The 20,646-nt window shown below is 42.3% G+C and overlaps 5 protein-coding genes across 5 annotated transcripts; 3 read left to right on the top strand and 2 right to left on the bottom strand.

The window, feature by feature from the left end:
* Window positions 1-8,127: 8,127 nt before the first annotated feature.
* On the bottom strand, window positions 8,128-9,408 carry A1O9_12974 (uncharacterized protein; the record flags this gene model as incomplete). The annotated part of the gene is made up of 1 exon (XM_013398112.1): window positions 8,128-9,408. One exon carries the CDS (start codon window positions 9,406-9,408, stop codon window positions 8,128-8,130), a length of 1,281 nt encoding a protein of 426 aa, XP_013253566.1.
* A 1,109-nt stretch (window positions 9,409-10,517) lies between these two features.
* Window positions 10,518-11,225, top strand: A1O9_12973 (uncharacterized protein; the record flags this gene model as incomplete). The annotated part of the gene is made up of 2 exons (XM_013398111.1): window positions 10,518-10,802; window positions 10,860-11,225. The coding sequence occupies 2 exons, from the start codon at window positions 10,518-10,520 to the stop codon at window positions 11,223-11,225; spliced, it is 651 nt and encodes a 216-aa protein (XP_013253565.1).
* Window positions 11,226-11,784: 559 nt separating this feature from the next.
* Window positions 11,785-14,733, bottom strand: A1O9_12972 (uncharacterized protein; the record flags this gene model as incomplete). The annotated part of the gene is made up of 1 exon (XM_013398110.1): window positions 11,785-14,733. One exon carries the CDS (start codon window positions 14,731-14,733, stop codon window positions 11,785-11,787), a length of 2,949 nt encoding a protein of 982 aa, XP_013253564.1.
* Window positions 14,734-16,680: 1,947 nt separating this feature from the next.
* On the top strand, window positions 16,681-18,410 carry A1O9_12971 (uncharacterized protein; the record flags this gene model as incomplete). Its single annotated transcript, XM_013398109.1, has 4 exons — window positions 16,681-16,980; window positions 17,036-17,404; window positions 17,463-18,251; window positions 18,306-18,410. The coding sequence occupies 4 exons, from the start codon at window positions 16,681-16,683 to the stop codon at window positions 18,408-18,410; spliced, it is 1,563 nt and encodes a 520-aa protein (XP_013253563.1).
* Window positions 18,411-19,250: 840 nt separating this feature from the next.
* A1O9_12970 (uncharacterized protein) lies at window positions 19,251-20,169 on the top strand (the record flags this gene model as incomplete). Its single annotated transcript, XM_013398108.1, has 3 exons — window positions 19,251-19,415; window positions 19,479-19,797; window positions 19,910-20,169. The coding sequence occupies 3 exons, from the start codon at window positions 19,251-19,253 to the stop codon at window positions 20,167-20,169; spliced, it is 744 nt and encodes a 247-aa protein (XP_013253562.1).
* Between the last annotated feature and the right edge of the window lie 477 nt (window positions 20,170-20,646).

Here is a 20,646-nt window from a genome sequence, read left to right as displayed (position 1 = left end):
GTTAACTCGTATTTACGAATACTCGGTAATTACTCTCGTACTTACGAGATATTATAACGAAGTCTACGCCTATATAAAATAGGCCTATACTTCTTTACTTAGATAGATCTTAAGTTATTTAATAAGATAGAAAGCGACTATAGATTCTACTCCTTCTTTCTACGGTCTTCGGCTACTTCTACTATAGATCCTAAAGCTTATCCCTCGGACACTAATTAAGTAGTAGTTAAAGTATTATAATTCGAGCTACGAGTAGTTCTAACTAAGGTAGGGTTCCTTAATAGAGTAGGTACTAGAGTGTCGACTAAGATAATAAAGGGAATATATAATCGTCGGACTATATCCTAAAACGTAGGTATAGGATTACTAACGAAGTTAACTACGAACTATTCTATCTAGGTAAAGGAGCGTATATATATAATACTTAAAGTACTACTTTAGTATATTATTATATTATTCTAATATAATAATATAGTAATATATTCTTCGGTTACGTAATATAGCCTCGTTCTCTATCGACTAACCTTCCTTAAACTATTCCCTAGAACGTAGGGCGCCTATCCCGGCGACCTTATCTATAACCTAGTTCGTAATATCTAGGTCGCCGTTATAATTCTAGATAGCGCTTCCGAGGCTACGAGGCCCTTACGAGCCGCTTACCTAATATATTCCTTCTATAAAAGCTTTAGGTCTAGCTAGACTTCGAGGATTTAAATAGCTTTTATTTCTAGCTAGATTTCGTAATTTCTAATACGAATACTATATATATATATATCGCGCGCTCCTCGCTTACGCGTAAAGTAGATAAGTTAGTATTTATTCGGAGCGAATCTTACTTCGTAATAGTCTATCTATCTTTTATACTATATATAAGCGATACTTAGTCTACGATAGTTATCTTCCTCGCTTACGCCCTAGGTAATAATATTTATATCGTCGACGAAGCCGAATTCTAGAGTATTATTATTCTATATCTATAGCGTTTCTAGTAGTCCTAAGATATAGAATAGAAAGAGGAGCGACGATAAAGAAAAGCCTTATAGGATATCTATATTTATTTAAATTTAGTTACTTATATACTTCGCGTACGCGATTCGCGTACGCCTCTTCTAGAGGAAGTCTACTATAATATTAACTAGTTAGTCCGAAAGTCCCTTTATATATAGTATTCCTAGTAGCTTCTCGTAGAATATATTATCGAATACTTCTACGATATCTAGGCTAAGTATCGATATAATAGCGTCGGGTCGCGCTTTCTACGTAGTCTCGACGTATACTATTAATAAGCTAACTATACTTATTATTAATCTATTTCGTTTCGTTTCTATCTAGTTCTATAGTAGAAGCCTATATTCTTCGATATCCGGGGGATAAGTTTTAGGATCTATAGTAGAAGTAGCCGAAGACCGTAGAAAGAAAGAGTAGAATCTATAGTCGCTTTCTATCTTATTAAATAACTTAAGATCTATCTAAGTAAAGAAGTATAGGCCTATTTTATATAGGCGTAGGCTCCGTCGTAATATCTCGTAAGTACGAGAGTAATTACCGAGTATTCGTAAATACGAGTTAACTCCTAGGATGCTTAGAAATTAAGTTAAGTAATTTCTAATCCTATAGAATAGAATGGCGTTTTATAGAATCTTTCGTAAGGCTTAAGTATAGCCTTACCTAATAGATACTACGTAATTCTAGCTTATATAAGCCTAATTACGTGACTAGGCGTTAATAGGATATCGCTTAGTCTTAATACGGTATATCTTATCTTACTATAAAGTAGACCCTAGTATTCTCGTACGCCTCGTACGCGAGTCGATAGCGCTTCGGATAATACGTTAACCTTATATATCTATTAAATTTCGGCTCCTAGACTACTAGGACCGAGGAGTACTCGAAGCTATCGAATAGCGCTCGGATTACGTTACTATTTATATTACTATAGTTATATTAAACGATATATAGCTTACTTATCGAAGAAGTCTATATTTACTACCTAGCTACTTACCTACGAAGTATATATAAACTCTATACGATCCTAGGTTAGAACTCGCGCTACCTATTTAATACCTATCGGTCTTCTAATTCGACGCTAATAGCCTCCCTATAAGTCTTCCCTTTAACGTTTATCTATAACCTTAATCTAGTCCTCTAGGGAGAGTATTTAGGTTCGGAGTACAACTCGAATACTTTAAGTATACGTTATAGCTATAACTCGCCGTTATTATATTATATCGTAGTAGACCTAGAATACTAAGTATTTCTAGCGCTACTACGCTTAATAGTATTAATCGTAGTTAACGTATAACGACGCCTTCGTATTCTTTCTTAAGTACTTCTTTATAGAGTACGGTCCTACGTATCTCGCGTACCTTATATACTTCTTATATACTCTTTAGGTATAGTTCTAGCCCTAGTAGTTATAGTATTATATTTCCTATAAGGCCTTTTCGAATTACCTTACCTCGTATAGCTATACGCCGATAATAAGGCCTTTCTAAATAGCGCTCTTCTATATCTACTCTATCTAGAAGTCTACTAGGAGAGATCCGCGCTATTTATCTACTTCTCGTAGGCGTATTAGTTATACTTAACTATAGAGCTACTCGACTCTAGTAATTCTTAGCTCTAGTAATAGGGTCTTTAACGCGTCGTAGATCGCCGCCGCGAGTCGCGTATTATTTCTCTACTTTTCGAGTATAATCTTCGTATATAGCGGTACTCCTAGAACTTCGACTATATAGTTCTATTTATAGACTTTAAGGTCTAGCGTTAGTAGAATCGCTTAAGCCCTCTCCTTTATTATCTCGTCTAGAATAGTTATATCTACGTCGTCGCTATATAGTACGCGTATCGTAGCTACTCCTAGAATCGTCTTCTTAACGCTCTAAAGAATATCCTCTTTATTCCTATCTTCTATACTAGATATTAATACCTTAATCGTAAACCTTTCCGCCCTACTCGTAGTCGTTACGTAGCCTTATCGCGTATTTATCGCTACTATTACCGCCTATAAGGCCTTTAGTCTAGGAGCTATCGGTATTAGTAGTACTTTCTTAAGTATCTCCTTAATTACCTTAAGTCTACTCTCGATTCCTTCCTATAATACGCTATTATTACGTACCGCGTACGTTACGCGGGCGGCGAGCTCTTCTAGAGTAGTTATCTACTACGACTCTACTCCCTCGTCTTTAAGACCTCTCTTAATTACTATTATATCTTTACCTAGCTATCGTAAGCTTATTTATTCCTCTTCCTATAGTTCTAGATCTTTCTTTCTCGCGTTTTAACGCGTCTTTCCGTTTAGCGCGTACTAAGACGCGTCTAGGCTAGGTACTTCTCGGGCCGTAGTAGCGTACGAGTCGCCTTCGGCACTTATTATACCTATATAGTTTATTTCGTAGTAGTAGTACTATATACTTATTGTTCGATCTCTTTTCGGCGCGAGTTCGAGCTCCCCTTATATAATAAGCGATATTATAAGTTATTTCTTAATATATATAGATATAACTAAACTATTAATATTTACGAATTTAATACTTATAAATTATTACTAGCCTTTTTATTATTTAAAGTATTATTCTATTCGAGATTACTACTTTCTTACTTTTTTTCTAAAATTATTCTTATTCTTATATTTATATCTATATCGATAATTATTAGCTTTTTATTAAAGTTAACTATTATTATAACTAAAGTTTCCTAAACTTTCTATTTTTATTTTCGAAGCTTTATATTTCTTCTATTTTTATATAGAAACTATTATTTTTTAGTCTTTAAAGTTAAATAGATTTAATAGTTATCTTCGTAATAAAAATACTATAATTTTTAATAGTTCTTTTATATTATTTTACCTTTATTTTTAATAGATCTTTAGGTTTCGTTAATAGTATCGATTTTTTTCGCTATTAAGCTATCTATACTACCGCTCTATATATTTATTATATATAGTTCTTAAGCGCTTTTCTTTTCTAAATAATTATATATATAGTATTTAAGCTTACTATATTTATAGTATAGATTTTTCTTTCTTTATTATTTTTTTTCTCGATTTCGTTCTTCTATAATTCTTTACTCTATATTTCGACTTTTATCTAGGCCTATTCTTCGAGTATTATAATATTCTATTATATCTAAGTTTATAGAATTTCTATAATTTCTTAAGCGTTTTATATTAACTTAAAGAAGATATCGATATTCTCGGTACCTTCTTCTTTCTTAGCTCCTTCCTTAATTTTCTTCTATATATAGTTCGTATAGTCGATTATTAAGCTTAATAGCCTTATCTACTATCTTTTTATATATTTTCGAACGCTCTATTATTTTCTTCCTAACTTCCTTCTTTAATCTATTATAGAATATATTCTTAAAAATATTATCGTTTATATATTCTAGTTTCTTTACTAGTTTCTTAAATTTCGAATAATAATTAGCTATAGATTCTATTTACTTAAGGATATATATAATATAAGAGGCTATAATAGTCTTATTAATTATACTATAGATCTATTTAATTATTTCTTCGAACTATATAAAGTTTTTAAAGTATACCTTAGTTTAATTATCGAGGCTAAAGGACTCGAGGTAGTCGTTCTATACTAGTTTAAGCTAATAGAACGCTATTCCTTTAAGGTATATTATCGCGAATATAATCTTATCTTTTACTCTAGTATACTTAGTTAAATTAAGCTTAAAGGTAGTCTTAAGTTATATAAGAAAGTATTCTAGCTTCTCTCTATTTTCGTAGAATAGTTCTACCTTAATATTATTCCTAGATATATTAATAAATTCTAGTACGTTAACTATATTTATATTTAAGTCTTCGTTAGAACTACTATCTTAAATAATATTAATCTTTAAAGAATTATATAAGGTTATAAGTAGATATACGCTAGGTAGTAGAGATTTAATTCGAGATAATCCTACGTTAGATATTTAATACTAATTAAGTAGTAGTTAAAGTATTATAATCTAAGCTATAAGTAGTTCTAACTAAGGTAGAGTTCCTTAATAGAGTAGGTACTAGAGTATTCGACTAAGACGATAAAGGAAATATTTAATCGTCGGACTATATTCTAAAATATACATCTATATTTTAGACCGGGCAGCCTAGTAAGCCCTAGGCTACCGTAGGCTCGCAGCGCTAGGCTATAATAGATGCTTATTATAAGCTTATAGGGTAAACCTTAATTCCTGTGGGCTCGCTAGGCTTAGCCTAAGTGCTGTGGGCTCGCTGGGCTCGTACCTAAGTACTATAGACTTATACACTAACTTTACTATTTATAGAACTTTTCTATTTTATAATTATATAGACTATTCTTAATAATACTAAATAGTAGCCTTAGTATTAGTACTAGTAGATATATTATATAATATATATAGTAAATTTTACTAAACTTCGATATTTTAAATTATTAAGTTATTAGCGTAGTTAGTTAATTAATTAGAGTACTAGCGAGCTAGCCGACTTTAGCGTAAACCTTAAACCTTAAATTTTTAAAAAAATTAAAAATACGCTAAATTTACTAATATATCTATATATAAAAATTACCTAATTAGGAAATATAATAGTAGCTATAAGTTCTCATAGAATATAGAATAAGCGCTGAGTGGCCGTAGGTTCTCATAGAATATAGAATAAGCGCTAAGTGGCCGTAGGTTCTCATAGAATATAGAATAAGCGCTAAGTAGCCCTGGGCTCCCTAGGCTCCCATAGCAAATTGAGTTGCGCTGGGCTGCGGGCCAAAATACCGATGTAGGTATAGGATTACTAACGAAGTTAACTACGAATCGTACTATCTAAGTAAAGGAGCGTATATATATAATATTTAAAGTACTACTTTAGTATACTACTATATTAGAAGTATTATAATAATATATTAATATATTCCCTAGTTATATAATATAGCCTCGTCCTCTATCGGCTAACTTTCCTTAAACTATTCCTCGGAACGTAGGGCGCCTATCCTAGCGACCTTATTCGTAACCTAGTTCGTAATAATATCGCCGGTTTAGTCTAGGCGTTACTCGCTAAGATACGTTACTCGCTAAGATATCTATTAATATTACGTTATATCGTTAAGCTATATAACTATACGGTCGAATCTAGATATCGCTAGTTCTTACTAAGATATCCTACGAGTTTAACTCGTAATATTTAGATTATATTTCTTTATTCTTTAATTCTAATAACTTTCGTCGAGCGTCTACTATTAAACGATACTTCTTAAATAAATTATTTTTAGCTTTCTTCTTCTACTTACTAATTTAATAAAACTCTTCTAAGGAAAATATTTCGTTATATATTTATTAATATTTTAAGTAGTTCTCGTATTTTACGAATTAGTCGCGATTATAATATATTTAGTGTAGAATACTATAGCTTCGTTCTCCTTAATAGTAATAGAGACGATAACTTCGAGAAGTCGCTTAGCTTCGATTCGGAAACGCGAAAGCTTTAAGGTCTTAGGAAATTTTAGAACTTTTAGCTTATAGAATTTAGCGACGCGGAATCTATCTATAATAAGCTATAAGGAAGAGAAAGAAGAAAATAAGGATAAGGAAAAGTACTTACCTTAAGTATATTAGAATAATAGACTATTAGAAGAAGAGATAGTATTATAAGAATTAAGAAATAAGTTATCTAGTATAGATATCCTTAGGACTCTCTAGGAATATCTATAGAAAGGTATATCGACGAGGCTAGGCGAGGCTAGCGTATATAACTAAGGATCCGAATTAGAAAATATTATAGCCTATAGGTTTATAGACTATTAGAATAAAGAGGTATAGACGTATAGATACGATATTAATATTATATATATACGCTCCTTTACCTAGATAGTATAGGTTATAGTTAACTTCGTTAGTAATCCTATATCTATATTTAGTTTATAGTTCGACGATTAAATATTCCCTTTATTATCCTAGTTAATACTCTTATATCTACTCTATTAAGGAACTCTATCTTAGTTAGAACTACTCGTAGCTCGGATTATAATATAGGAGCTACTATAATAGTTAGAAAGAAAGATACTCCTAGTTAAGAGATTAAAGTTCCCTAGTACGATTATATAGGAGTATCTATTTCCGCCCTACGATAATTTTAATTCGACGTTAAAATAAGATTTTAAAATAGGATTAAGCTAATAGAAGATGCGGCGCGTGACGCCTATTCCGGTAAAAGATCGGCTTATAAGCGCGTATATAAGGTTAATACTAATTTCCAGTATTCAAGGTATTTATTAGGTAGTTTAAGACAATCGGATACATTATACGGGCAAAATCGTTTATAGTTTCTTTCCTATATAAATTAACGTCTTGTAGAGCTCTTGTTACTTTGTGCTTATGTCCATGGATCCGCGCTAATAAATCCTACACCTAAGTTCTCGCCCACCTTAGCCGAGAATAGATTGTGCAGCCGTGATTTTTTATTAGGATTTATGTATAAGGCTTACCAGCGGTGGTGTGCTTCGGCTCGTTCGTGATGATCTCTTTTTCAACTCAACAATCCTCTACTCTTCACATTTGCATGAAAGATCTTACTAATCTTTCCGAAAATAGTAATCCGAGATACCAAGTCTCGTAGACTTTTCTTTAATAGCTAGTAATATTTCTTATATCGTGGCTAGCTAATTTGATTCGGAAATCGCATTACTAGCGAGGTCGAGGAGTCGTAGACTCGGCGTTGAGCTTCGAAAGCACTCTGGCTCGCTTCTCGAGGATTATAGACGTAGAAAGCTCGAAGAACGTGGTAGGCCTACAAATAGGACATAGAGTCTAGATAGTAGTACTATTAAGAAAAATTGAGTATAGAATTGATAGACAGGAGAACCGCGAAATAGAGACTAGCAGATAAGTAGTCTATCTCCTGACTCAATGTCCAGAAAGTCCCTGATCCTACTGGATGCAAAGGTCGAACGAGAGGCTACGGCAAGTAATATTATGTATCTTGTGGTAAGGGCACCCTAAGTTTTCTACACTCATTGCTTGATAGGCGTCGGGAGCTTCAACAGGCAACCCGCATCCTATATTTGAAGGTGGTTGAAAAGGGTGATTTTCTAAAAAGGTTTTCGTCCGGGCCTCTAGCTCTTCTGTAACTCTGATATCGAGTTCCAGTCCCTTCAGGCAAAATCACTGAGATTCCTTGTCCGATCGCTGTTGTTTTTGTCGAAGTAACTCTTTCCCATAATCGTTGCCGTTAGGCGTCCTCACCAAAGTATGGATGTGGAAGGGTAAAGGCAGAGCATTGTTCAAGAAGACACCAGAATGATGATCAAATTCGACCATAATAACGGGGGAATGCACCTTGTAGTAGAATCCATCATTCCTGTTGAATGCGCCGATCCAACAGAAGTATGTCTCTGCCCAATGATTCTCCACCTCAGCCATCTTTGTGACTAGAGCTTTATCTGGAAGGTAGTTAACACTCAAATATACCAGATGACGGACAAGATCTTGTTGAGCGGCCGAAAATCCGGTAACCTTCAGTCCTTCGTAAGGTATAACTCGATTATCCTGGAATGCACCCCCTAGATGCCGCTGGTCAGCAGGATGATAGCGCCACTCAGGATATTCTGAGCCTTGTAGTTCGTTATAGACTCGTAGATGTTCCCGTATCACAGGATCGAAGGAGTTTATCAATTCAAGAGCAGTCTGTTCCTGGTCGGTGAAGAGCTCAGTGCCCTTGTATGGCCCGTCATCAATAATGTTCGGTTCAGCGCCCATGAACACTGGCGTTACAACCATTTGTGTACCAACCACGAAGCAATTCATGTCAAAGTGATGGCCAAATAGTTGCCAGCCCCAAGGCTCCGCCTCTGAAGGAGTTCCGAAAATAGTCATGTTATATGACTTTTCGTTTAAGACTTTGCTGCCATTGACAGTCTCTCCAAGAAAATGGTTGACTTTCATGCAACCCGTAGCCTTATAATAACCTGTTTTGGATAAAGATGCGCGGATAAGTTGCAAAACCGCGTCGACTAGCTCGTCAGAGGCCTCTTCAAGCCGCACGCCATGCCGAGAGATATAAATTTCAGGGTTCATCCAAGCTCGCCATTCCCGGGCGTGAATTGGCTTCCTCAGTGCTTTTCTTTGATCTGGAGTTGCCACAGACAAGGCCTCCTGTGCAGCTCTTACCATTTCGGTCACGGGTGACCCATGGTCTTCTTCCTTTTCGGAGAGACGGTATAAACCCCCAATCACACTTCCATTGGTGGTGATCCCTTTGTATGGCTGATTATACAGTTCATCCCATGTTTTCCTCCAGCCAATGACGAACGGTTCAGCACAACGTAACTTTGCCCATTCGTATGGAGTTGAGTTCGCCAGTTCAACACTTCTTTTCAGGTCTTGTGGTGGAATAAAATCTCGCCAATTTGTTGATTTGAGATTGGACTTTGGATTGTCCGACATATTTGCTACTTTCCGCAATCTGACAGAAACCAGTACGTGAGCTGACCGTGACGAACTACTAGAGCGAGCTGAAACTTGTATGCCTTTATTTGTCAAAAGGGTTTTTGAGCGGGGCGGGTGCTTTGTATTAGCGACCAGTCAAAAAATGCCCAAGATTGCGTGGCGTGACAGGTAACATTAGTCAGACTGGGTCAGACTACGGTGGCAAGGACGAAGAGCGAGATCCTGGGGTTGTTCAGAATGTGTGAAACCAAAGGAGCTTGCTTCCTATCTCATGTCCAAATAATTGTTCCGCATCACATTTGTGGGAATACCTGGACCAGATTTGAGCCCCAGTTTACGGTGAATCAGGAGACGAAGCTTGATTGGGACAGTGGTTGACTGAGCAGCCACTTAAAACCTGTCCCCACACTGCGATAGAGGCTTGCCTGGGGCCTCTTCTCCAGGAGCAAAATCCCGGTGTCCAGATTTGGAGCCACAAACTCTATGAGCTCTCTATATGTTGAATCGCGTAGTGTCCCAGAAAACGGCTAGAATGAGGTCTAATAGACCAATGTGTGCGGTCCACGATACCCACCACAAAGCCGGTGTTGCAGAACGACTTTCTGTAAAATGCAAATGTTTAGGTTGGATATGAGAATAGCAGCGTCAAGTATAAAGTGAAATCGTCGGAGTATTGTACTATGCATCATAGTAGACGGTATCGATATTAGAAGGATAAATTGTGGACTAGGTGAGCTGCTTCAACCCAGGCATGGAACCACATGTCTTACAGTGTACTGCTATGGAGTCCCTCTTGCACAACCTGATCTAATTCCCACATGGTGTGAGACCATTTGACAATATGGAGCCGTGGGGCTCATCAGCGATTCTAGGTAGACCTGACGCTTTGATGGTACTCGACCTAGGCGATTTTGACATCCCAGGAAGCATCACTGGCGGAAGTCTGCGAATATGGAGTAGGATTTGCAACTGAAGTGGGTTCAGTGGATCTTCCCCGTGGACCCCACATTTGCACCTGATAGTACATGATGTTCACTGAGAATATCTGTGACTTCGTGAATTAGTTACATCTCTTGTGCTATCACTACAGCACTGTCGTGGGCGAGATGGCTGACGCCTTTCTAGAGTTAATCAAAGCTCGTCGAACTACCTATGCGATTCAGGCAAAGTCCCCCATCTCCGACGAACGAATTCAGCAAATTGCGAGCGACGTCATTAAGCACACACCAAGTTCCTTCAACTGCCAGTCGACGCGATACGTGATCCTCCTGCGTGGCGACCATGTCAGATTCTGGAAGATAGCAAAAGAATGTTTCCGAGCTGCACTCTCTCAGAACGAGTATCAAACCTACAAAGAGAAATTAGACAGCCGTCAGGCGGGGTACGGAACAGTAAGCTGCCGCACGATCAGGCGTTGAGAGACATGAGAGCTGAACCTTACAACTTAGATCCTGCTGTTCGAAGACCTTGATACCATCCGAGAGTACCAGAAGAAATTCCCACGATTCGTATGGCATCTTCAATCGTTCTCTGAGCACAATAACGCCATGTCAGCGTTCAACCTGTGGACCGCTCTCCATCTTGAGGGACTCGGTTGCAACCTGCAGCATGTCAATCCAACAGTTGATCAAAGGGTAGTGGAAGAGTGGAATGTTCCAGACAGCTGGTCTCTCAAAGCACAGCTAGTATTTGGTAGTCCCACAGGCGGACATGAACATAAAAAGACCTTCAAGCCTGCAGAAGAACGCATCTTGGTTCCCAGGGTTGATCGACCAGATCCGAACGTCAAAAATTCTGAAGCAGTCGTTGCGTAAGCATGAAAGACTTGATAATGGGATAAACCGAAGACTTTGAGTCTTGGTTGGCCAATAACGCCTCGGATCTGCCGAGTACCACAGTACTGGTTACCTTTTCAAAAGTGCTTCGGTACTTTCTCAAGCCGCCTGTCCGCGCGGCCGCATAATCAGGTCACAATTCAAGGTGCACAATGTATCTTGCAGTGCAGGATTGAGACATTAGGAAAAGTTAGAGTTCCGTGGCAAGATCTCCTTCCTTGTTGTTGGCTTAGACAACTCCGATCAGAATGGGAATCAGGAGTATACCAATACTTATTGCTACGCATGCGCAACGATGCAACATTTAGTGCTCTCAATCTCGTGGAGGCCGATGTAGCTAAGTCCCTGAGCGTGGGTGTCTAGAGTTTTGACCAAACTCAAGAATAGATCGGTCAGGTATTGCCAGCTCACACCCTTCGATAAGGACCGTCATCGCGTTATGTTACACCTTGAACTGACGCTTGATGCTGTTGGCCACGCTAAACGTATCAAGGATGAAGAGGTCAATCTTCTCGTATTGAATAACTTGTTTTCGTTTTCAATGGTTGCGAGCAATAATAAAATCACTCATAGTCCTAAGAAGCTGTGAATATCTCGATTCGCGCCATTTGCCGAGATCGTCCAACAAGCGCGCGTAGTTCAGTAGTATCTTTCTTAATGCGATCCCATTACCACTGAGGACTTCTCCGGCAAAAGCTGCAGGGACTCCGTAGCGTATAAACTCGCAAGCAGTATAATCTTGGTCCTTAGACCGTTGAGGATCAATGGAGGAGCTGGACTGGAGGGTTTGTGATGTCCCTCGCATTCCTTCGACCCCAACGACCGTCCAGTCAACGTCTTGGAGCAGCTCAAATACGCGGGAATCGTAATCCACCACTTCATTGTGAGACACAAAGAGGTACATGCTGAGGACAAGGGCAGAGTTAAACAGGAGAAGATCCGGTCTTGCAATATTGTATTCGCTCAGTCGGTGTAACGATAGAATGTCAAATATTTGGGCGGCATGTAGGGCGGCTCTGCGGGCGCTAGGTGTTTGTGCCCACTTAGCCACGACTTGAATGGCATTGAGGGCCGAATCCACGCCGTCACGACCTGAAGCGATTTCCAAAAGGTCCAAATCCGCCGTAAGCACAATACAGAGATTATTCCAGGTCAACGCTGTCACCCTATGCCGCTCACAGAATAGGTGCCCATACCTCGAGGGGAGCAACGAGACAGTTTTGACAAGCTCCTTAGCCTTACTGGATCTTGTGAACAACTCGCGAGCCTCCAGAGTTTTGAAATTTGCAATAGGCGATCTGTGTCTTATGGCTGCTGTCTGCAGATATAGTCCGACGAGCAAGGTCTCCATGGCCATATGGTTAAGTGCAGCTGGAGGATTGATGTGGAAGTTGTGAATCTGTATTCGTGGTGGCAGCAACAGCGCTCCACGTTGAGCAGTCTGAAAGAATCTGTGTGACGTGCTGGCTTCGAAGAGTGAAGCGTCGCAGGGCAAATAAAGCTCCACTTTATCAATGTCGGCCACCCCGGCACTGCCCATTAGACGCGTGTATCCCATGTCAACCCATAAAAGGCAGCATATCATTCGCTTAATCGATTCGGCCCGGCTCCAACCCTTCCACGAGTCGTGACTGTTGGAGGGGTTGGTCTGCAAGTGGGAGGCAATATTGTCGCCATCTGATGCCATGAAAAGGCCATGTTTTTCTGCAATGTGGAGCATTTGAACAGCAAGCATATGCGCCTGGCGCTCGTCGAGATCTTCAAGCAACGCTAGGCCCAAGTATATCACCAGCAAAGTAGACGCTATCGCCACCAGTAGCTCCCATGGCTGACAACGGCCGAGTGCCTTTTTCGTCAGATCGCTTCGACAAAAGCGCATCAGCTTCCTCTGAGTATGGAGAACAAACGTCTTGGAACGTTCTGGATAGAGCGACGAAAGACCAATGAGGCATGTCGGAAGCAATAAAGACTCTGGCGTTGTCTTTGGGTCGAAAGTGGCTTTGTGGAGAAAAGGTAAGTGAGGGCACTGAAAGTAGATATCTAAGCTCACATCGAGGACTTCGGCGGCAGGGAAGCCGTCCTCTGTCAAGCCCGGAAACAAGCTTTCAGACTCGGGCCGAGTATTGTGATGGAGAGGAGTGGAATGTTCTGTCATGTCGGCCAAGTCTTGGGATTCGATCTTCTCATCGAGCTCCCTACAAAATACCATGAGGCGCTCTCGACAATCTTTGTCGATATTGGATCTAGAAGAAGTTGAAATCGCCGAGATCACTTCCGTCTGATCGACATGACTTGCAGGCATTGAGAAGATGTTATCTGCCGGATGCTGCACAACACTTTGCCAAAGCATCCGAATTATACGAACGCCGGGAGCTGCTTGTTGTCCGCGCCACATTTGTCGTAGTTTTCGTACTTGCTCAGGGAAGAATAGGAGGTTTGGCTTGTCAGGGGCATAGCCGGGGCTACGCGAAGGATTCGCCGTAGGAGATGGTGGAGTTGTAAACGCCAGATAATCCAGTATGCCAGGGCTCAGATAATCATACGCGGAAAAGTCCGCGTCAAGGAGGAATGGGTTATTGTCGAAGTTGCTTTCTGGCTGGACCGCTAAGGGTGTATTCTCTGCAGGTCGCAATCCTGCGCCATGATGAGGTGGCTGCGGTTCGGGCATCGTGGAAACATCCACGGCTCCAATCTCTCGGGCTTCGGACCTCCATACCTCCTGATCGCGTGCTGCTGGCCTCAGCGATGGTTGGGATCGATTTGTGTAACTGCCAGGTGACGCATCGGTATTATCTTGGGTGTTCCCTTCAAGAAAAGGATCAATTGGGTGGGAAGTGGCCCCTACACGATGCTCGGTCGATGGTGGCGGACTGTGCTGGTCTTCTCGAACATTGGCGGATAATCTGGCCCGAGCAGTGGCGGGACATGAAGTCGAGACCACAGGAAATACTCCTGCGAGACCCTCGGACCTATCAGAATCAAGTGGTTGCAGTTGAGATTCTGAAGCTGCCGTCGCATCCTGCTGTTCGTTCACAGGTTGTAATAATGCTGGTTGTCCTAGTTGGTGATCGATTGCTGAGACACAGGGGAATCTGTTGGAAGAGAGATAAAATGGCTGCGGATCATTTGATGACGGTAGCACATGGATGTCACTCAAGAGACCACTTGCCCTGCCTGATTGATCCGCCGCAGTCTGAAGGCTTCTTTGGTCTGTGCCGTCGTTGTGGTCGACCGACCGCGATGGACGTCCTGTAGCAATATCTTCAGCACTGTGTAATCGTGACACCTGGATAATGTCTTCCAAGGGATGGGTCTGCATATGACGAGCGAGCACATCACTACGGCCATATCGCCTTTCGCATTTGTGGCATTTGAATGGCCTTTCCCCTGTATGCGTCCTTTCATGCCGCTTCAGATGTTCCTCCTTATTAAAGCTCCGATCGCAAAATGCACATTGTTTCTCTCTCTCTTTCGCACTCCGGCGCATGATTTCCCAGCACCTTGAGGCGAATTGTTCGCTCGTTGCGACCGGATACGTTGTATCCGTCCAGAGCCAGCGAAACAGCAACTGACCGGATTTGGAGGTGTTTACAAACGCTGGCAGGCAGCGGCTCTAGGTTCGTAGGTTGTACTACGCGGCGTGGTGGTGCGGACACATGGAGTGAGTCGACATCTTGGATGGTTGCCAAGGTGGCGCGGTAGCGGTGCTTGCAAGGTGTGCCAAGCCTTGAGGTTGAGGTCCTCAGCTCAATTGCTCGTGCTTCGGCTACCGTTTGAGCAGAAAGTCAAGCTGGGGAGCAAGTGAGCAGAGCTGCCTGCACCATTCAATACCCAAGATCCCTACCACGAGTTTTTCCACACATTCTCTACTGGAGAGACATGTCTCAAAATGTAGTGATACTAATCTCGGTCACCAGCGAAGTATTATTGGCGTGCGCGTGGTAAAGAGGTCTGCTCTTTTTGCCTGGAACGTCTGAGTGTTGAGACTCACGCCCATAAGTTTTAGGCGCTGTGCGCCTAAAGCTAGTAGGCAATAGCCATGGGTATTTGAAGGAGCATAAGTTTGCGCCCCGCTTACTTGCCGAACACAACGTTGTCAACGTTGACTGACAAAGTTATTAGTGCTGCCAGTGTCCTAACGCCGGGCAACGTGTATAGAGGCTAATAGCTTTGCGTAGGAAGGCGTTAAGGAAATTTCGAGTTCCCAACAGTCCTGCATAGCGGCAGCAAGGATTGAAAAGTTGCGCCGGACCGCAGCTCCCTAGGCCGCTGTCGGGCTCGCCGTAGGGCCAGCCACCGCTGCCAGGTTCCGGTATGGCAAGTGCACAGCCCAACCCCAAAATCGGAGCCTGGAAGACAAGCACATCTCAACCCCGAGCACCAGAATTTTCGCCTCCAACATCACCGTTCCCTCGTGTATCGCCAACGCTTGGCCTACGGACTAGACACCTGGTTGCAACGCTCAAAAGCCGATATTCCGGGCCAAGCGGACATCATCCTTGATTGGGATCTGTTATCGGACATTGTCTCTGGCAGCAACCGATGGAGTGAAACATGATCTTCGCAGGTGTGCAAAGAAGTTTGGAGGATTGCTGAACAATTACCAAGCTCCGACCTTTGCTGGGACGAGATTGGCAAGACAGGCACAAGCTCTACATAGGGCGACACCGGAAAACTCATTGCTGGGTTTGCATCATCCAACGACGAGACCCAAGTGGGTTCTCATCCATGCGTTTCTCATTCCTGTATCACGCAGGCTCCGTAAACAAAGAAGGATACCGCTGAGGCCAGCGACCGATTCCGGTACCGGTTAGCTATCACTTCGCTGCTTGTGAGAGTCTTGCTGGAACCCCTATCCACTGGCACCATGCAGACTATGCTTCTTGCCATGAGTCGTTATGGAACGTGTACAACAGAAGGTGGCCTACGACGGAAAGACGGAAGTTGAGACGGCTGAGGCTTTGCTCATTCCCTGAATACACCGTAACTACGCACGTCTTGGCCGAAGCCATCTAGGAAGCCCCCTGGGTGGGCGACATACCGTGGACCTGTTTCCTAAATCCAGTCGCAAACACGAATCTGAGAAATTAGCTGGACGCATCTGCACGCTACGACAAGAGGAATGGGAATCTCTACGTACACCTCCTGTCGACGACCCGAGCAATCAGATTTCACCTCGTTTTGATGCACTATTATCCACGTAGGGATCAAATATGTGGGGGTGGGGCATAGCATGCGAAGACCTCGCATGTTGCAAACATCGAACAAACGTACAAAGGCCCCACCTACTGCTTATAATCATTTTCGCACGTCGCTCTATAGATACCGTTGTAAAACTTGTTGACTCCGCTATAGGCGGTCTATTCTGACTCATGGCCACTCTCACACCACTTCTCGACATCGTTTTCGCTTTTCACAACGATATCCTCTCAGAATGCTGCTCGATATTTCGCTCCCAGATTGGACTTTACCCCTTATTTGTGTCGTTGCAATAACAGCTCGTTTCCTTTACAATAAATTCGGATATGGCATATCTCGGATTCCGGGACCATTTCTAGCCTCATATACCGATCTCTGGCGCTTCTTCCTCGTTTGGGGTGGTCGCGCCGAGCTCACGCATATCAAGTTACACGAGAAATATGGGCCGCTGGTAAGAATAGGCCCGAAAAATGTCTCGGTGTCAGATTCCGGTGCGGTAAAGCTGATTTATGGCCTAGGTGCCGGTTATGCTAAGGTAAGCGCAGTATCTTGAGTCGGGACCATGAGGATGACTCTTTTTCCATTAACAGTCAGGCTTTTACCCCGTTCAACAACCTGTGACAAAGGATGGTTTCGTTTTACAGGGATTATTCAGTACTACTGATGAAAAATACCACGCGAAACTCCGACGCGCGGTAGCAAATGCTTATGCTATGAGTACACTCGTTCAGTTTGAACCCTTTGTCGACTCAACCACCACTGAGTTTTTAAAGCAGCTCAGTCAGCGCTACGCAGACAAGCCGGATACAGTTTGCGACTTTTCTCGATGGCTCCAATTCTACGCATTTGATGTGATTGGAGAGCTGACCTTCTCAAAGAGATTGGGATTTGTAGACCACGGTATTGACGTGGACAACATTATTAGAGATAATGAACGGATGCTCGGATACTTTGCAGTGGTAAGTTTCGAAAACTATATCGACGACCCGGAATGGCTAACAATATTCTTACCACTAGGTTGGCCAGGTCCCCATTCTAGACAAGCTCTTGCTGAAAAACCCAATTCGATTATTATGTAGTCGGATGGGTTTGATCAATGCGACATCACCTGTGGCGTTTTTTGCGAAAACACGAATGGAGGAAAGGCTGGATAGTACTCACCCTAAGTCGAAAGAAGGCGGCCGCCATCACGACTCAAAGCGAGATTTCCTGTCGCGGTTCATGGAGGCCGGGAATAAAGACCCAACTTTCATGAACCGAAGCCGTATCCTCTCGCTGACTGCCGCCAATATGTTTGCTGGTTCGGACACGACAGCCATATCCTTACGCTCCATATTCTATTTCTTACTTAAAAACCCTTCAAAGCTCCATAAACTACAACAGGAGCTCAATCAAAAGGAACACGACGGCTTCTTCTCTCGTAAAGACAGGCTTGTGCGCTGGGCCGAAGCGAATGAACTTTCATATCTGGGAGCCGTCATAAAAGAATCACTTCGTATCCATCCTGCGGCCGGGCTACCACTCGAGCGAGTAGTTCCTTTAGGTGGTACTGAGATCAGTGGCCGATATCTCCCGGCAGGGACTGTAGTTGGGTGCAGTGCTTGGACAATCCATCGCAGCAAGGAAATCTTTGGAAAGGATGTCGACGCATTCCGTCCGGAACGGTGGCTGGAAGATCCGGCAAATATATCCAACATGAATCAATCTTTGTTTACCTTCGGTGCCGGAGCTCGAACATGTGTTGGGAAGAACATTAGTTATCTGGAGATGTATAAGCTGGTGCCTGCCATCTTCAGGACGTTCGACGTATGTCTAGTCATTTCAGTCAAGCTTTGTGTCCAGGACACTGACCGAGCATAGGTGCAACTCGCGAACCCTTCTGAGGAGTGGCATCTCGAAAACAAATGGTTTGTGAAGCAGAGTAACTTCTATGTGCAATTTACTGCTAAAGGAAGGAAAGTGTAGTCTTTGACCTGCCATAGGCCGGATACTCACACAGGTTTAACAGGTCATACAATTATTCGCTGTCGTTCCGCTTGCATTTTGGCTTGTGATTCAGCTACAGATGGCTCTTTACCAAGTTGCGGCGGAATAGTTTTATGTTCATATAATGCAAGTGATAGACAACGTAACTGTGCGATTGGGACATCTTGCGAGGGCACAATGCCAAAGGAGCCGGCGCCCACGTGGTGGCGGAGCGGATCTCCAAACCTGGAGTGGCTGGTTCCAATACAGTATCTTAGCCTCTTCCATTACGTGGTGTAGGGATTGAGAGGTAAAAGAGGGGGTGCAGGTGCATGTTGTAATGTAGACCTGCGACTGCGGGTTTTGTAACGTCGACCTGGCGTGTAGGCAGTATAAGGATTTTTGTCAGGAGATTGACGTTCCCTGGTTTCTATTCAAGGGAACTCGAGCAAACACTAAGGGTATACAGAAGTGCCAAGTGCAACCTGAACCAATCATCGGTAATTGAAGTCAGCATTAAGAAAAAGGACTTCGGCTGGATGCCACCAGGCTTGACATGCAGGCGTTCATTTCGATATCGTGTCCCACAATGGGGTTCGTCGTATCCACATGGGGCCTTTTGGACGACACGCATGTATACCATATCTTGGCGAAAGGATGTTACGCCTTTTATTTGTTTCATTTCCTCATTTGCTGCCCATGTCTAGCATCCACCTAGGATAGTGACGGTGCATGCGTTCTTTCCGACATTGTACGACTTGCCTTGTCTGGTTGACATACGGAACATCCTGTCGTTTTGACGTGGTAGACACTCTCAAGTCGACGCAGCAAGTATTAAGCATGGTCGACTGGAATACAGACAACTTCATGGTCGAGTGGAACTCGAAATATGTGTCGACGAACGTAAAAGCGGGAGCAAGACCTTACGACGAAAAAATGTTTCTGGAAATGAATTCGCAGTTGGCCGTGCTGCCAGAGCTGCAAAACTGCAGCTATGCCATTATCGTAGGTTAACCCTGACAAAACTGACCGCTACGTGAGTGCTCAAAAATTTACTCACTTCGAAAGGCTGTGGCATGCTGCGCCGTTGGCCGTGCAGATATTGTTGGTCGATTCTTTGATAGCCTCACCGCCAACACAGAAGCAGAAAACTCGAAGGAAATATTCCTTCGTCTTCGAGAAGCTATCACCATCGTCTTTCCTTATCTTGGAATGCCAACGTGTATACCGGCCTGCTATGGTATGATTGGAGTCGTCCAAAGAAAAGGCCAGGATTTTGCTTCAACAAAAGTCCTTCGTAAGCCAACAGTGGACGAAGAGGACGCCAGGAGAGGGATTGAGCTCCGAACAAGAATATACAAGAATGTTGGAAATTCTGAAATATTTGGTTTGATGAATAGGTATTTTACTGATCTATGTAAGTTCATCGGACACCCCAGCGCGACTAGTTTCCTTGTGGTGTGCTAATACGTTTTGGAACATAGTCACTTGCTCAACAGTTATGACTTGGGGTTATTTGATCGCAAAGGCCAACGACGAAGTTTTCCTAGTTAACGAATCTCACCTCATTGTCGCATCTACGATCATGGCATTAGGGGCCACTCGCCAGACTATAAGTCACATCAAAGCCACCTTAGGTATTGGAAACTCAGTGACATGTGTCAAGACTGTCATGAACGCTATCATTAACATCACATATTGGGCAGACCGTTCAATATTGGCATTTGACGTTGACCAGCTCTCTAAAGAAATTCAATAATAGGTTCGCGTTTCTTAGTTAAGACAGAATAGCACATTTTCACGGATTTGCATTGACATGGCGGTGTTTCATGGATCAACACGTGTCCATTGTGGACCATATCCATTCCATTTGAGCTAATGTATCATCCGCACTCTCGTTTAATTCCTCCCTATTACCTGTCTGGTCAGCCAGACCCAACCTCTTACTGCTACCCCAACATACTACTCGGTCATGACATCGAACTTAACAATCTAATTTCGACATTCGACAGCATCGGCGCGTGGTATGAAAAGCAACAAACTAGAGTTAAGCATGATTTGAACTGAGTTCTAATCGAGCCCTTATCTATTGCAGTGCCCAAATCCATCCCTAATATGTAGCGATATTATGTCTTTTTGCCATTCAGTAGGGATCGTGGACAGTTTGAACCTCGTAATCACATTGGCAAGGTATAAGATACCGCCCTTAAAACCACCAAGGACTAGAAGAACCCTT

Source organism: Exophiala aquamarina (assembly GCF_000709125.1).
Source record: "Exophiala aquamarina CBS 119918 chromosome Unknown aczIA-supercont1.37, whole genome shotgun sequence".
Taxonomy (NCBI): domain Eukaryota; kingdom Fungi; phylum Ascomycota; class Eurotiomycetes; order Chaetothyriales; family Herpotrichiellaceae; genus Exophiala; species Exophiala aquamarina.
This window is presented reverse-complemented; position numbering and strand designations above follow the sequence as displayed.